This window comes from Spea bombifrons, chromosome 3 (assembly GCF_027358695.1).
Source record: "Spea bombifrons isolate aSpeBom1 chromosome 3, aSpeBom1.2.pri, whole genome shotgun sequence".
NCBI classification, from domain to species: domain Eukaryota; kingdom Metazoa; phylum Chordata; class Amphibia; order Anura; family Pelobatidae; genus Spea; species Spea bombifrons.
The window spans coordinates 13,674,740-13,691,190 of NC_071089.1; the positions used below are offsets into that span (position 1 = coordinate 13,674,740).

At 40.4% G+C, this 16,451-nt stretch overlaps 2 protein-coding genes across 3 annotated transcripts in view; one reads left to right on the forward strand and one right to left on the reverse strand.

The window, feature by feature from the left end:
* MSH6 (mutS homolog 6) lies at positions 1-8,648 on the forward strand. The gene is made up of 10 exons (XM_053461359.1): positions 1-302; positions 1,200-1,402; positions 1,613-1,776; positions 2,015-4,535; positions 4,791-5,062; positions 5,863-5,980; positions 6,513-6,602; positions 6,977-7,131; positions 7,345-7,544; positions 8,474-8,648. Exons 1-10 carry the CDS (start codon positions 97-99, stop codon positions 8,544-8,546), a joined length of 4,002 nt encoding a protein of 1,333 aa, XP_053317334.1. The 5' UTR covers positions 1-96; the 3' UTR covers positions 8,547-8,648.
* FBXO11 (F-box protein 11) overlaps positions 8,577-16,451 on the reverse strand; it is a 27,506-nt gene continuing 19,631 nt past the window's right edge. For both annotated transcript variants that reach the window (XM_053461361.1, XM_053461360.1), the window contains exons 12-23: positions 15,851-16,068; positions 15,237-15,322; positions 15,059-15,153; positions 14,562-14,684; positions 14,283-14,368; positions 13,992-14,068; positions 13,760-13,903; positions 13,324-13,434; positions 12,622-12,729; positions 11,214-11,322; positions 10,057-10,155; positions 8,577-9,971 (exon numbers count right to left, since the gene is read on the reverse strand). In XM_053461361.1, the coding sequence (XP_053317336.1) occupies positions 9,842-9,971; positions 10,057-10,155; positions 11,214-11,322; positions 12,622-12,729; positions 13,324-13,434; positions 13,760-13,903; positions 13,992-14,068; positions 14,283-14,368; positions 14,562-14,684; positions 15,059-15,153; positions 15,237-15,322; positions 15,851-16,068 (1,386 nt within the window). In that variant the 3' untranslated portion in view covers positions 8,577-9,841. The remainder of the gene's footprint in view (positions 9,972-10,056; positions 10,156-11,213; positions 11,323-12,621; positions 12,730-13,323; positions 13,435-13,759; positions 13,904-13,991; positions 14,069-14,282; positions 14,369-14,561; positions 14,685-15,058; positions 15,154-15,236; positions 15,323-15,850; positions 16,069-16,451) is intronic.

Sequence of the window (16,451 nt, forward strand, 5' to 3'; positions counted from 1 at the left end):
AAGACAAGAATTTCCCGCCAGCGCCAAATCCAGCGAGGCTGCGCGAGGTGGAGGATGCTGCCAGGTGCCTGATTTAGTGTCAGTGTCTCCGGCACCATGTCAAAGCAAGTCTCGCTCTTCAATTTCTTCGCTAAGTCCCCCCCTCAGACTAGCGGCACTAAGCGTAAGGCTTCCCCGACAGAGGCTGATGTGCCGCCCGCTGCAGGGAAAAAATCCATCTCGTCTCCTAAAGAATGGGCCCGGGAGAAATCTGCGATAACTGGGGGCAAAGGAGGGAAAACAGCCCGGCCGGGCACTCCCAGGTACACCGGCAGCTTTGCATTAGTCTAAGATGGAGGTGTGGAAACCCCGGACCTAGATCCCCGCACCGTTATTTTCTTACAGTGACAGCCTGGGGCTCTGGTCTCCTACGCCTTGTGCCAAAATCAAATCTGCAATTTCAGCTGTTACCATGGTGACCTATATGTTTATCGTCATACACAGATGTAGCTTTGTCAGAAGCTGTGTTGATGATGTCATTCTGTTGTAAAGAAGGCTTACTTTACTGAGTGGTAACAGACTCCCAGTAGAAGTGGTAGAGTGAGGGGGTTTAAATATACAAGGGACAGACATACCGCTTTTCTGAATATAACACAAGACCAAGAACTGAGACTAAGGGCCGAATGAGTAAAGGTGCCGTACTGTGGGATGATATCACTACAATAACTATTTGGTGCGATCGCTTGTGTTTGCGCTCTGTAATTGATATATAATATATATATATATAGTAAGGACAGGTTATTCTGTTACGTTGTGTCATTAAGTCATGTAAACCCTGAAACCTGAGCTTTTAATAATGCTCATCCCGTGGGCACTTCTGACACCGATTGATGAGATTTTGGGGTGAAACGGCATTGAATGATTTTGGAATCAGTGGGATTTTGATAGGGGGCCGCTTGACCAGCTTGTCTCGAATGCTGCAGTTATTCTGTCCCAAAATATTGGCTTTGGGGCAGAAACAGACTAGATGCGTCTGCTGTCAGATTGTACGCTTCCCGTTCTGTTCCTTTGATGTAATTTGTATCAAGTGGACAGAAGGGAATGTAACCATTGTGTGTCTAAAGTTATATTCAAAACTTCTTTTTCATAAGTGGCCGCAATTGTTTCCCAAAACCTGAATAAATGGAGCAAATATTTCCTCTGTTTCTTTTACTTCACAGCATTGTTTGCGACTTTAGTCCTGGAGATCTAGTATGGGCCAAAATGCCAGGTCATCCTTGGTGGCCTTCGCTAGTCTACAATCATCCAAAAAGTGACAGTCATCTTCGAGGAAAGGGGAAGTCTCTTCATGTCCACGTGCAGTTCTTTGATGATCCGCCAACTAGAGGATGGATCGCTGCGAAATACATGAAGCCTTTCTCAGGTATGAAAGAAAACGCCTCAATGAATAGTAATGCCTTGCTAGCCATGGGGTAACGACAAACTGACAAATGATAATACAGATTAGATCAAGAAAATGTGTTTAAACCTCAAATATCTGAATTAAATTAGTTCCCTTTCCCAAAGCCTACAATAAACAGACCTCTGAGTCATGTCTTGTGCTTACCGGATTTCATTTCTTTTCCCGTTGAAGGTTCCACGGCTGTAGAGGTCCAGAAGGGCGGCATGTTTTTCAGTTCCAAGCCAGAGTTAAGGAAAGCAATGAAAATGGCAGACGATGCAATGAAAAAAAATAAATCTCATCGCCTTGCGCTGGCGGTGTGTGTAGATGCTTCCGATTCGGAGGAAGATAAGGAGGTACTGGTCAAACGTGGCGGGTTTGTGCTCGTATATCTGGGTTTTTTTAAAACGTATATTACAGTTTTGAAATGGAAACTGTACCATGAAACCTTAAAAACATATACATGTAACAAGAAAGTTTTGGGGTTTTTTTATCTTTTTTTTTTTTTTTTTTTTTTTTTTTTACTATGTGAAGTTGCTCCCATTTTTTCCCTTCATGTAGCAAATCCTGTCTACGTTTTTTCTCCTTTAACAGACAGAAGATGGTTCTCCCTTAAGTAAAGAGGACGAAAAGATCCAAGCTGACAGACCGATAAATCAAAGTAATGGCAAACCCAAAAGACGAAGGATTATGACACTGACTGACAGTGACAGTGGTTCTGATGATGAATTTAAACCTGACAAGGATATTCCAAGCAGTGATGAGGCCAGTAGCGGTTTGGATGAAGATGAGGTATCGGAGCCAGAATCTGAAGCAGAGATGGACAGTCCCATTAAAGTGCCTCTCAAACGCAAGAGAGGCAAAGCTGAAAATGTTACTGTTCCAAAAAAGAATCTGCAGAAAGATCTTCCAGAAACCCCCAAAAGAGCGGCCAATCTGTCACACCAGGCCAAAGCAAGGTTGTCATCTTTTTCAGCGCCCGAAGCCTCTGAGTCTCTGGCAGCCACCAATGTGCCTGGAAGTGTTTCTACATGGGATCATGAAAAGCTTGACTGGCTTCAAGAGGACAAGCGAAAAGATGTTAGACGGAGAAAACGGAATGATCCAGATTATGACCCATCTACACTGTACGTTCCTGACGATTTCCTTAATAAATGCACCCCCGGTATGAGAAAATGGTGGCAACTTAAGGCTCAAAACTTTGATACTGTCATCTTCTATAAGGTTGGGAAGTTCTATGAACTTTATCACATGGATGCGGTTATTGGTGTCAATGAATTGGGCTTGACCTTCATGAAAGGGGCTTGGGCTCACTCTGGTTTTCCAGAGATTGCCTTTGGACGTTTTTCAGATGTTCTCGTGCAGAAAGGTTTCAAGGTAGCCAGAGTCGAGCAGACGGAAACTCCAGAGATGATGGAAGCACGCTGTAAGTCGATGTCGCATCCAAGTAAATTCGACAGAGTTGTAAGAAGAGAAATATGCAGGATTATCACTAAAGGAACACAAACTTATAGTGTTCTAGACGGCAGCCCATCAGAAAGCCATAGCAAGTACCTTCTCTGCCTCAAAGAGAAAGTAGACGATTCGTCCGGTCAGCAGAGGGAATACGGTGTCTGCTTTGTGGATACCTCTGTGGGGAAATTTCACATTGGGCAGTTTGGAGACGACCGCCATTGTTCCAGGTTTCGGACTCTGGTTGCTCATTTTCCTCCGGTTCAAGTTTTGTTTGAGAAGGGAAACCCTTCTGGAGATACTAGGAAAGTTCTTAAGAGTAGTTTGTCTACTGCCATTCAGGAAGCTTTGCATCCATCATCCCAGTTTTGGGATGCATCCAAGACACTAAAGATATTGGCTGAAGAAGCATATTTTGGAAAAGAAAATAACCCTGCAGGTGGTGATGGCGCATTGCCCCTTGTTCTACAAAGCATGACTTCTGGAAGGAATTCTTTAGCGCTAATGCCAGGTGAGAAGAGCGTATTGGCTCTTTCGGCACTCGGGGCATGTATATATTATCTGAAAAAATGCCTTATTGATCAAGAGCTGCTCTCTATGGCAAACTTTGAAGAATATATTCCCGTCGATAATGTTATTGAAAAATCTGAGAGTTCCAACAGTTTGTTTGCTAAAACCAGCCAGCGCATGGTTGTCGATGGAGTAACACTAACAAACCTAGAAATCCTTCAAAATGGGACGAACGGCTCAACGGAAGGTACGCTTTTGGAGAAACTAGACACCTGTTTTACACCTTTTGGAAAGCGACTTTTAAAGCAGTGGCTATGTGCCCCTCTCTGCAACCCCTGTTCTATTAACGATCGTCTTAATGCACTGGAAGATCTTATGGCTGTCCCAGGCAAGGTTTCTGAAGTCGGTGAACTCTTAAAGAAACTCCCGGACCTTGAAAGGCTGCTTAGTAAAATCCACAGCATCGGTTCTCCCCTTAAAAGTCAAAATCACCCAGACAGCAGGGCTGTCATGTACGAGGAAACTGCTTACAGCAAGAAGAAGATTGCAGATTTCTTGTCTGCGTTGGAAGGCTTTAAGGTGATGTGCAAAGTCATTAACATTATGGACGATGCTGTTTATGATTTCAAGTCAAGTATACTAAAGCAAATTCTTGGCCTCAAAGGTAAAACACGTAACGGATGCTTCCCTGACTTATCTGTGGAATTGAAGCGCTGGGATACCTCATTTGATCATGCAAAGGCTCAAAAAACTGGAGTGATTACACCCAAAGCTGGTTTTGATCCAGAATATGACGAAGCATTGAAAGATATTAAATCGGCAGAGCAGAGTTTGAACAAGTACCTGGACAAACAACGCAAACGGCTTGGATGCAAAAGCATAGTGTACTGGGGGACTGCCAAGAACCGATTTCAAATGGAAATCCCCGAGAATGTCACCCAACACAACCTACCAGAGGAGTTTGAGTTAAAATCTACAAAAAAAGGGTACAAGCGCTACTGGACGAAGACCATTGAGAACTTGTTCGCTGACCTTGTAAACGCAGAAGAAAGAAGAGATGCGGCCCTTAAGGACTGTATGAGGAGGCTGTTTTATAACTTTGATAAAAACTACAAAGAATGGCAGACCGCCGTGGAATGCTTTGCGGTTTTAGGTGAGTTATTCCATGGCTATCTGTTTGGTAGCTCTCTATGTAATGAGAGCGGTAGATGGGGAGCGGGTTGAGCTTGGTCTCTTTGTATGCCAGGCCCTGACTCGTGTTACTAGGATATCTCATTCCATCTAATAGTCAAAGGAATTTGGTTTGGTACCTACCAAGTGTAAAACTTTTTGCTAATGTCTGTGTTAACATTGATATAATGCTTTACCAATTCTGCAATGATTGTTTACACTTTTTTTTCCTCCCCAGATGTTCTCATAGCGCTGTCCCAGTACAGCAAAGGTGGAGACGATTCTGTATGCAGACCTGAGGTTTTGCTTCCTGATAAAACTGCACCATTTTTGGAACTGAAGGGATCGCGACACCCCTGCATTACGAAGACTTTTTTTGGTGATGATTTTATCCCAAATGATATTGTGATTGGCTGTCAGGAGGGAGAAAGCGATGAGAACGGTAATGCTGCTCACTGCGTGCTCGTGACCGGTCCAAACATGGGAGGCAAGTCAACCTTGCTGAGACAGGTAACTGGCTTCACGGACTACTGACCATACAAATATATACCGTATTGGCTCGATTATAGGCCGCACCCTTAAATTTTTCTTTTTGTTTGTTTTTTTTTTTAAGAAATATTTTTAAAGAAAAAATACACAGTGGAATGGTAAAACTGTATTTTATATAATATAATTTATAAAGCAACTTACTTATAGCTATGCCCCCCAGATATGCTTTATACTGCCAAGAAATACCCCCCTGCCCCCCCTGATACGCCACTCTGCTTCCTAGAAGTGTATTTATGTATTTAGTTTCACACGGAAACTTGGAGGCTTTAAATGTCGGCTGGCGGTGTGCTGCTGTAGCAAATGCATATCCATGCGAGGTGTGTGTGTGTGCGCGTGTGTGTGTCCTGTCACACAGCGCGATAACTGAATATTACATTTTGTCCCCGATGTGGCTGCTGATTGCATTCATGTATATGTTTTATGTAAGATATCAACTAAATGTAGCTACAGCAAAACTACAGAAAATGTCCTGGTCTGTGATGGGGAAAATTGTCTCCGGCCCCCCTGGCGCTCTGTGTTAAGCAAATCAAAGCAGTTATGTTTCAATAAAAATGTTTATATGACTAATACACCATAGATGTGTGAAGTGTTCTAACCGTGCAAAACGTCTTGACTAAATTCAGTTATTTTTATGTGAAACTTAATAAATAGATAACCCGTTACTAAATGTGGCTTTGTGATTTAACCCTTGGTGACCAAGTTCTTGTGCTGCTATGTGCCGCCTGCTTTCTTATTCTTGGGTGTCTTGCTGTGACTTACAGGCTGGTCTCCTGGTTATTATGGCCCAGTTAGGCTGTTACGTGCCAGCGGAGGAATGTAGACTGACTCCTGTGGACCGCGTCTTTACGAGACTGGGGGCATCAGACAGAATAATGTCAGGTGAGCCGTTTTCTGTAATACTTTTCAGTGTCTTGTAGTAATTTCATGGTGCTTGTGAGCCATATAAGAAATCACCAGTAACTCCAACCTCAACGTGCTTGGAGGCCATGGAGATAAGATAGGTTTAGTGGTGGTTTGGGCTGTACAAGAACAGTAACATATACTTACATAGTTCATAAGGTTGAAAAAAAAAAACCTAAGTCAATCAAGTTCAACCTTCTACCTAACCTTCCTATTCTTGATCCAAAAGAATTGGAGTAGCTCCGCAAAGGTGTACGTCATGGGCATTTTACTTTGCCTTGTTTTTGCCATGATGTGTTGGTGGGCTTCTTAAATATTAAAATGGACCTTAACTGCTTGCAGGAGAGTTGTTTCGGCTACTTCGCTACAAAAAAAGAGCCAACACCAGTGAGCTGGCCCTCTCCCTTCAAAGCCCTTGTATGTTCTCTCCATTTAGTGGATAAACCCCTGCTTACGTGTTATGTTTGTATGGCGTTTGTGTTGCTAAATGTTCTGTGACCTGACTTTGCAGGTGAAAGCACCTTCTTTGTGGAACTGAGCGAGACGTCCAGCATTCTGCAGCACGCTACGGAGCATTCCCTGGTGCTTCTCGATGAGCTTGGTATGTTTCGCACGTTACCTTCCTTACTTATGTAAGATCAGTGCTGTGTGTGGATCCATTTATTTTAGGACGGCTACTGCTGAGAAGCACGAACATTTATTGGGGGGTAAAACGGGTGGTAAAGAAAGTCTGACTTTGTTACTATGGCACTGACTAAAGGTTTGTGGAGGACATCAGCATTGTGTTTTGTGGAGCTCTCAATACCCAAGCATCCGTTAGCGTTGCCATAATCAGCTGTGTAAATGCATTTAAAAGTGAGGGTGTAACATGTCTTACTTGCTGTTTTTTTTTTCGTTTTTTTTTTTTTTCCTGGATCCATTGTAAAAGCTCTTTGGAGATGTGTAGGTTTTGTTTAACTTTCCCTCTCTCCGTAGGAAGAGGCACGGCTACGTTTGATGGAACAGCTATAGCAAGTGCCGTCGTCAAAGAACTTTCTGAAACCATTAAGTGTCGGACCTTGTTTTCAACCCACTACCACTCTTTAGTAGAGGATTATTCTCGCACATCGAGTGTGCGTCTGGGACACATGGTAAGTCTGTGTACCTGGCTGTCTGACGTACGCTAATGTCATATAGAAAAGGGACAGCTTTTTACGTGGTATTCCTTTTAACGTTATGGTTTGATAAAGCACTCATTTACGGATGTATTTTACACCGGCTTTGGCTGCAGTGGCAGCTGTAGTGTTGCAGTTCAGCCTGTCTGGATTATGTAGATTTAGGATCTTGAGTTTTTCTCCCCCCAGGCATGCATGATTGAAAACGAGTGTGAAGATCCAAGCCAGGAGAACATTACATTCCTCTATAAATTCATAGAGGGAGCCTGTCCCAAAAGCTACGGCTTCAATGCAGCAAGACTCGCAAATATCCCTGATGAGATCATTCAAGCTGGACACAAAAAGGCGAGAGAGTTTGAAGACCTCACACTTTCACTGAAACTGTTCCGGTAAGTTGGACCGAACTGTTCAATTTAATGCTTTTAGTCCCCTTAAAGCCTGGGGCAAGAAGCCCATTAGGATGTACCGGTGTGTGCTGACTTTGTTGAAGGAGTAGGGACATCTATTCGCAGTGTGGCCTTTTCAGTCGCATCACTGGCTTGCTGCTGATTTATCGTGTGTAGCGGCAGGCACAATGTCCGACATCCACCAATTTACTGGAGGACAGGAGAGCCTCAGCAGGGCGTGCCGGGCTCTCCAGTTACTCCCTCTGCTGGCTGATCACGCAGATGGAGCGGGAGGGAGAAACTTCCTCTTATAAACTTTTTATATACATAAAAACTAAGGGAGTCCAGTAGTGTCACTCTGACATGAAAAATTTGACATCCCCCAAAGGGATCTTAAACCATGCTGTACTGGGAACATTGCAAATATATATTGCAAGGTTGGCCAAGGGCTTTTTTGTTTTTAAAAATCTAAAACTAAGTGGCCATTGGCCCTTCCACTACAAGAAAACTTTAACAAATAAATATTAGGGTACTGTGTGCAGCATTAGAAACATGTATGTGGGGAATGACTATATAAGCAGGAGACATCGTGAACATAAATTGGGTCAGTGTACAGCTGCTGCACCTTACACTATAGAAGAAACTTAAGGGAAATCGCTGCAATTTTTCCCCTTTCATTCTATTTTTACTAATTGTTACTTTATTATAAGAAGCCCCTAATTCTCCTGAACAAAATGTTAATGTGTGTAGGTTCATCAAATATAGGCCACAAATAAGTATTGTGTGCACACTTTTTGTGGTTTCTTCACTAAATTGAGTTGCTGCAATTGCCCACTCCAGTATTCAGTCTTACATGGTTTAGGGGTTTGGTTGGAAAACGGTCTTTATAAAAGCTAGATCGGTAATTTTTTTTTTTTTCTTCCCCTCTGCAGGGAGTTATATCTCTTACTGAAAAAACCTTCTATTGATGGCCTAACTATTCACCACATTCTGGGGAGGAGATAATTTGTTTAAAGGAAGAAAGTAACCCACAAATTTTCTTGGTGTTTATTCACAAGGCTGGTTTTCACACATTATGATCTAATAAACTTTATTCTTTAAAAATGACCATATTTCCATTTTTTTTTTCTTTCCTAGGAAATTAAACCCCTTTTTAATTCATATCTACCCTCTACATAATGGTTATTGAATACTCCACAATATATTAAGTCTAGATGTTATGATACATGCATACACTTTCAGGCTGTTTGATTATCCACTGTCACCAATACATATAAATGGGGAGAAACAAAACAAAAAAAAAAGTTATGAAACTGTAGGGCTGTATATGTTGTCTCAGCTTCATAAAAGCAGGAAATCTTCCATTTCCAGCAGTTGTGTACATGTTCCAGGCTGTTCAAAATAAAGTGAACAGTAATATACAGAATCATTCAGACACTTTACAGTAAACTTTAAACCAAAGTCAACACCCGCCAGTTCCCAAGGGGAGCGATGGAAGTATCCGCACCCAGCTTCAGTGCATCTCTCCGATGTCTCCTATGGCCAACGGTCTGTGGTGTTAATGGAAATGAAGACGGTTGCAGGGGGTGCGAGAGGAAAGGAGACAACATTCTAACTTTTCAAAAGGATACCAGAAAAATTGCTGGATTAAGATTAGTGTTTTTCTCTTTCATAGAAAGAACGTAGATACTGGGACATGAGTACAGTTTACAGCAATTCTATGGTGTGCTAACAAAACAGGACACATTCAAGTACAATAAGTTTGCTTGAAATAAAAAAAAAAAAACCTACATGAGTAAAGCATTAAAATATCTCAATCAGAATACATGTTAAAAAAAAAAAAAATCAAAAATGCAGAAGTGCTAGCTCACATTTTTACCATGTTACAAAAGCAATTGGTACCCATGTCCATGAGGGCAGCAAACACCACCTGGTGCCGGTCTACTAAATAGTACTACTGCAAATGGACTGCCTTTCCCTCGTACTTGTAAAAACAGCAGCGCGCAGGCTGCCGTCTACAAATCCGCATCTTATTTTCTTCACTTCTGTCCTTCCAAAAGTCTGTCAGAGTAATGCTAAAAATGCCCAGTTCCTCCTTTTAATCCTGAGTCAATATATTGCCTCGTCCATCTGTATTTCCTTTATACATATAATATATATATTTTTTGGCAGGTTTGCGTTTGATCATATAAACATCTCAGTCTTCAGAAATGGGCAAATTTTCTCTCCTTTTCCGAAAGAAAAGTGGGTTTGTTTTCCAATAGGTTAGAATGGCAGGACTTCCCCTTCATAAAATGAGTTCAGTTGTGTTGCAAAGTATTAGATTCTATAGGTGGAGCAGAGTCATATAAAGTATCTGTGTCATGTGTAGGTTCTCCAGCTAATGTACAGGGATTAGACAGTGTTCCGGCACCACAATCACAGAAAAACCTTAAGAGAAAAAGAAAAGAAAAACCATGTTAAGCAAACATTTTTAATCCCATACCCAAGGCTGTGATGCTAAGACGACACATACCTATCATGTCTAATGAACTCTACATCATGTCCTTGGTGACACTTCTTAATACAGTTCACACAGATGGCGTTGCGGTCTGTGGTATTGCAGGTGTGACATCTAGAAAAAGATACGTATAGAAAGTGTTAGCGTTCAAACAATATCTTCTAGTAGCTGAGCTGAAGCTGCTCAATTCTTATGCAATATAAAAGCGGAATCACGTTAACAGCTGCTAAAGAGGTATATGTGCTGAGCGTAGGGGATATGATGTCATTACCCAGCACTCTGTTTCTTAAACAGGCATGTTACAGCATTATGAGAGGTTGTGATGGCTCAGCAATCCTTCATAGTATAAAACAGCAGCAGAGAGATCAGAGCAGCAGCGCACACCCAACCTGGGACCTGTTGCTGGATAGTAAATGATTAAAAATCCCCTTCCCAAGATCTTCCTGTCACAAAGTTATGCTGGGTAAAGGTGATGGAAAACCCTTCCACTTAAATTTAAGGGATAGTAGAAGTATTATTAATCACTCATCTACAGACAAGCCGGAAGGCTAGTTTTTCCCTCAGAAATCTCATGGTGCTGCCACAACCACAAGGGATTCTGGGAAGGCGCATGCAAATAAGGTCAACAATGATCACAAAACAGCTGTCAATGAGCGGTGATCTGGCTATTGCACCGCTTACCCGAATTTTGTCTAAAGGCTGTCTTGTACAGCGGGAAATTACTTTCAAGGGACCCTAAGATCTTCCTGGGCATTGGCATTTGTTCTAAACGGGAACACTTGGGCTTTCTATGCAGAATTGGCTACCTAATCTGGAGTCTGCCAAACATACTGGCATCGATTCACAAAAGGGAGAGTTTGCAAGAGTTGTGTTCTTCGCCTCCTTGAATCCAATATGTATTCTAAGAGGTCCAGCCCCGGTGAGCGTTCCTTCAAAGTCTCCTCGCCCCCTGAATTATACACGGAGTTGAAACCACATCTCCCCTGCCAACAGTCCCTTACTGAGTTACTATACACAGCACTGTATTACTCAATGTCTGGAATACATACCCCCTCTTGTATTGGGCAATATATAGGCAAACAGCACAACAAACACATAGCGATTAAACCTGTGGCACGGACATATGTCCCTTGGTTCCCTGTTAGCCGATATCTACAAACTGTAGTATTTACCTGTAGAAGTCATGCATTGGATAGCTGGTATAACTTGATATCTTATATAGACACTGGCCTCTATTGACAGCTTTTTCTATGGCATCTTGATTGTTCATTATTTTATTATCTGCAAGAGTTACCAGAAACGGTCTAATTATTAATCATATGTAACCAGAGAAATGGCATTCACTTATGTTAATTAGTATGTCACATGATTGTTACAAGAATTCAATATAAGTATTTTTTTTTTGTAAACCATTATAAAATTATATATTTTGTATATTATACAAAAATATCTGTTACTTTTTGTATCTGGATGAATTGGATGGCGTAGGAAAAAAGTTAATCACACAAACTTAAAACACTGCCTTCTACCAGGACCCAGGTCTCTCGCACCACTTAAATTATATAGCTTAGATAGGTGTTTCAAATGGGTATGCGCTGAGTTTTTGCTTTATTTTGTGCACTTATTGGTCATTATTCTAGCAGCAGCCTGGGAATCTCCATGTACTTTTATGTTTTTTAGGTTGTGCGCTTCTATAGTTTGTAAATATTTTTTTTTTACTATTTTATTATGTTTAGTATGTTGGGGGGTTTGGTTCTAAATCATAGCGATTGGACCAGATACTTCCAAAGACTAACAAGATCAGAAGACAGATCTTTTATTCCAGTAATTTGAGACATGTTGAATGCCTATGGATTTTTAGCTAGAACTTGGACAGGATTTATGGAAGATATTCTAGTCACTGGCCCTAAAGAGATCAATAAATATGACAAGAATGAGCATGGGGAGCTCAGACAGGACTAATGTCCTAACAGGGACACAAGACACTGATCTTTCTAGAACTAAAATTGTACTAAATTGCACTTTGAGTACTCTGTAATAAAAAATTTTCCAGGTACGCTTCCTATACAAAATGTTCAAAGCTTTTAGTCATTTCTACTTCTAATTTTATATATTTTTTTTATAAAAACTCTATATTTAGAACACATTTGAACAAAGTCATTTGCCCATTACTGTAGGTGTCACCCTGCCCAGGTATAATGCAATTTAAACACTACAGAAGCTGTACAATCTCAATTTGAGTATTTTCCCCTTTTTATGACACTAGAGAAGAGATGCATAATACAAATATGCCATGACATCTATGTAACCTTTAACTAAAGATGTAGTTCTAAAGTAAGCATGCATATTATGCACGAGTACACACTATACAGGAGATTATATGATACTTTAGTACACATGGTTGTCATTTGCTGTTTAGTTGTTCTCTTCTAGCTAGGTCTGTACAATCCCTTATGCTACAGTTAGACAAAGTGTTGTCTGCATAGAATTGAATTCAATTAAATAGTAAATAGTTAAAACAAAAAGCAACTGTATACGGGACAACCATCGAGTAAATGCTATACATAAAGGGAAAAATACCTTTCATAGTGACGTTAACACCAGAAGCCAGAAACAGTCCTCCAAAGCGATTGTTGAAAATCTGATTGCCTTCGAGCGTTGCAGTTGCATGATTGGTGATCTCAATGCCTTTATTAACAAACATTAAAGATTAGGTTAATTTCAACATGCTTTACAGAAATGTATTTGTTTAAAAAAAAAGAAAAAAAAAAGAGCTTTATACAAAGACAAAACACAAAGAGAGATGTGTTTATTGACTATACATGACTAGTGGAATATTTTCATCCTTCAAGGTGAAATGGAGACAACGGGCTTAACATTTGTTTGTATTCCCTTAATCACATAATTCAAATAATTACATTTTAAATTGAAAAATGTCAGGATCCACTACAGAAATGATGTAAATATACACTGCATTAAGTTACTAGCTGGGTGCTGCAGACGCATGCATGTCTCTATAGAGAGGATTGTGGACACGCAGCCCGCCTGGCAGATGTTCTTATAACGCTTATCTCCATGTTGTCATAACCCGGCCAGCACATCGCATTGGGGAAATTTTACTTACCTTAAAATTGACATGTATTATTTTTAACGGCAGTTGCACTTCCAAGTACAAATTGGTATTTACTATTTATCGAGTGCACAGCAAATAATGATCAACTTATCACGCAACCAAAGATAACAGAGTATATTTTAACATAAAGATTGAATTTTTGTACAAACCTGCTGCAAACCCGTCAAATATCCTGTTTTTCCGCAAAATGGGGTGGCTGTTGGTGCTGATGAGTACACCGGCCTGTGCGTTCCTGAAGATGTCATTCTCTTCAAGCACTCCTGCCAAAACAGGGTCATACAACGTTAACACAAGGTAAAACTTACCGTTATTCTGGCAAACAGTGCGCAGAGCCTCACGCATGAGCCTATCTCAAAAAGCCATGTTTGCTGCATCTTTTGCACTTTGGAGTTTAAATAAAATAAAAAAACTTTCATGGCTGGAATAAAATATATTTTATGCAAAAAGCAGGAAAAAAATAAAAAAATATCCAAAAGAAGCATTTTTCTGCCATTACACAAGCTTGTTAACCTTTACTTAGAACACAGTAATCACCAATAGGCATAAGTTCTAAACTGAAATCCACATACTGCAGTAACATTTTACCTCTGCCTCCATTAAATATGCAGATGCCACCATCTCTCCCATCATGAATTTTGTTTCTTCGTAACGTTGGGTTGCTGTCTGTTTTTATCCACACTCCAGCCATCGCGTTATCAAATATTTCATTGTCTTCTATAAATCCAAGCCCTGAACAGAGGCAAAATGAAGTGAGCAAAATAACCTACTTGGAGCTCCAGTAACAAACAGAAGGCAAGAAAATGTGATTCCAACATACCAGAATTATAAACAAGTATTCCACCATTCTGCCCTCCCCAGATTTTATTGCGTCTAATCTTAGGGTTGCTTCCAGTTCTGAAAATAATACAGATAGAAACAAAGTTGTTTATCCAATGAAGAACAATTCAGGAAAACAATAAGGTGAACACAGCTGACAACTCAAAATAGTAAAAACAAAGAAAAAGGTCTTGCAAATGTGAAAATAGGTTAGAAACAATTAAAAATGAAGATTTGGGCAGGGAGAGGTTAAAGAAAAGTAATTCTAGTGAACGTTACACAGAAAACTTACCGTATTTGAACCCCAGAGTACATATGATTATAGATGTCATTATCTTCCAATATTCCATGGCCATTGTCGTAGAAGTACACTCCAACCTGTCAGACGGCACAAATATAGTATTATTTCATTAGAAAGTCAAGAAAACAAAAAAAATAAATTTTTCCTTATTTGGAATCTGATATTTCACATATTTTCCATGGTTATATGCATTACAGAAGTTTGGGACTCAATATCCAGCTTATCAGGCAAGAAGAATGCTAGAAACACAGGCCACAGGATGGCACCTACCTGCTTCCCACTGTGTATTCGGTTCCTCCGTAGCACTGGGGTGCTTCCCGTGGTCACCCACACACCAGCCAAGGTATTACTGTACACCTCGTTTTCTTCGATTACACCCTGTCCCTTTTCATGCTTTATTAAGACAAAAAAAAGCAAAACATCTTACATATCACTGATACTTCAACAAAAGGTCACCAACCAGTAGTTCCCCAGCTAGTCATGGGTTCAACCCTTCACTTTAGTTTAATTACTCGGGAAGATGTGCGCCGAGGAGCTGCCCGCGACAAACAATGCCATGCCAATGACCTAAGGCGGTGTAAGGTATCCTTTTTGAATATCATAGATAAGGCCAGGCCGTAGTAACGCACAGATATTCAAAATTATTTTCAGGCAACGTGAGAACCATAAAAACACACATGCGGGCCCCATCTGACCCACCAACTGCTAGATGGATAAGACTGATCTATGGACTAGCGAACAAATGTCTATGCTGGATTGACACTTACCACGTAGATTCCACCATGCTGGCCATCATGAATCTTGTTGTGTCTGACTATAGGGCAGCTGTTAGTCCGTATTTGTATACCTGCTAATGCATTACCTGTTGAGGTTAAAATACAGAGGTAAATACACAGATAGACCTGAAAAAATAAAAAAAAGGTCAACATGAGGCTAAAACAATACCATAGATGTCATTTTCTTCTATAAGGCCTCTTCCGTCACCAAAGATATACACTCCTCCTTGATTTCCATTAAAAATTGCATTTCCCCTTGAAGAAGAAAAAACATGGGTGATTACAAAGTACAATATGAAAATAAAGTAAAGGAATCATTACTCCGTGTAAAGCGTCAAATAACCAAGACTTAAATTTAAGTCTGGCTTTTTGAATACTTTTGAGAAATTAATTTTTGGTTGCCATAGAAAATTTGATAAATCCCCTCGTATTTTGACTATAGAAGAGGTGAAGGAGACCCCTAGATTTTACAAACGACAGATAAAGCACAACCTGAGTGCTACTCTGCAAAAGCAGTCATGTAAATTAATGGTAAAGGATTAAAACACATATTGTTTATGTCTGACCTAATAATGCCCTATTTTTGGTGTATTCAGACCCCATGGAAAAACATCCAGTAATCCAAATATACAGAAATGTTACGTTTACTGATCTCTTAACGTTATTTACAAGAAAAACCCACAAAATAGAAGACAACGTTTTGAAGACAGCCAGGGCTGGTTTCACCGGTAGCTGCGTTTCTACACACCAAGGTCTAAGAACATTTATTCCCGTTAAACTCACCTAATGGTTGGGTCACTGTTTGAGGTAATCCATACACCCGCAAAATTGTTTGCATAGATTTTGTTTTCCAAGAACTGGCCTCTTCCTTTTTCGTGGACGTAGATGCCACCTGTCTGGCCATGGTGGATTTCGCATCTTACCACGGTGGGGTTGGCATAGGCTTTTACTTCAAATCCTGCTATTCTATTTCTGTGTATGTTGCAGCTTTCAAAGTAACCCTAAAATTATACATAAAGTTAAAAAATTTTATGCTTGCCAAATATTATATAGCATTCTATCCTATTGCGATTACAGACTTACTAGGACTGGCCATATGGATCACCGAGTAGGCTCACTATTTCTAGCTGTGCAAATATATGCAGCCTAGCTGAAAAATGTTCCAGCTGAAGACAAAAACCTTATGTGAATCCACATATTTTTCAACTAAAGACTCCATCTTATCTTCAACCAATACAGATATATTAAATTTTCCTTATTAAAACATATGTCCAGATAGTTTACACCATAGTTAGGCATTTCTTGAACTCAGGGGGCAAAATTAAAGCTACAGCCACCAAAAATTGCACTAATGCAGGAATTTTAGTAAAGCCATGGCCTGTCA

Coding starts and splice junctions, on each gene's coding strand:
- MSH6 (XM_053461359.1), top strand. CDS start 97: ATGTCAAAGCAAGTCTCGCTCTTCAATTTCTTCGCTAAGTCCCCCCCT. Junction 5,981..6,512: donor ATCAGACAGAATAATGTCAG/GTGAGCCGTTTT, acceptor CTGACTTTGCAG/GTGAAAGCACCTTCTTTGTG. Junction 6,603..6,976: donor GGTGCTTCTCGATGAGCTTG/GTATGTTTCGCA, acceptor CTCTCTCCGTAG/GAAGAGGCACGGCTACGTTT.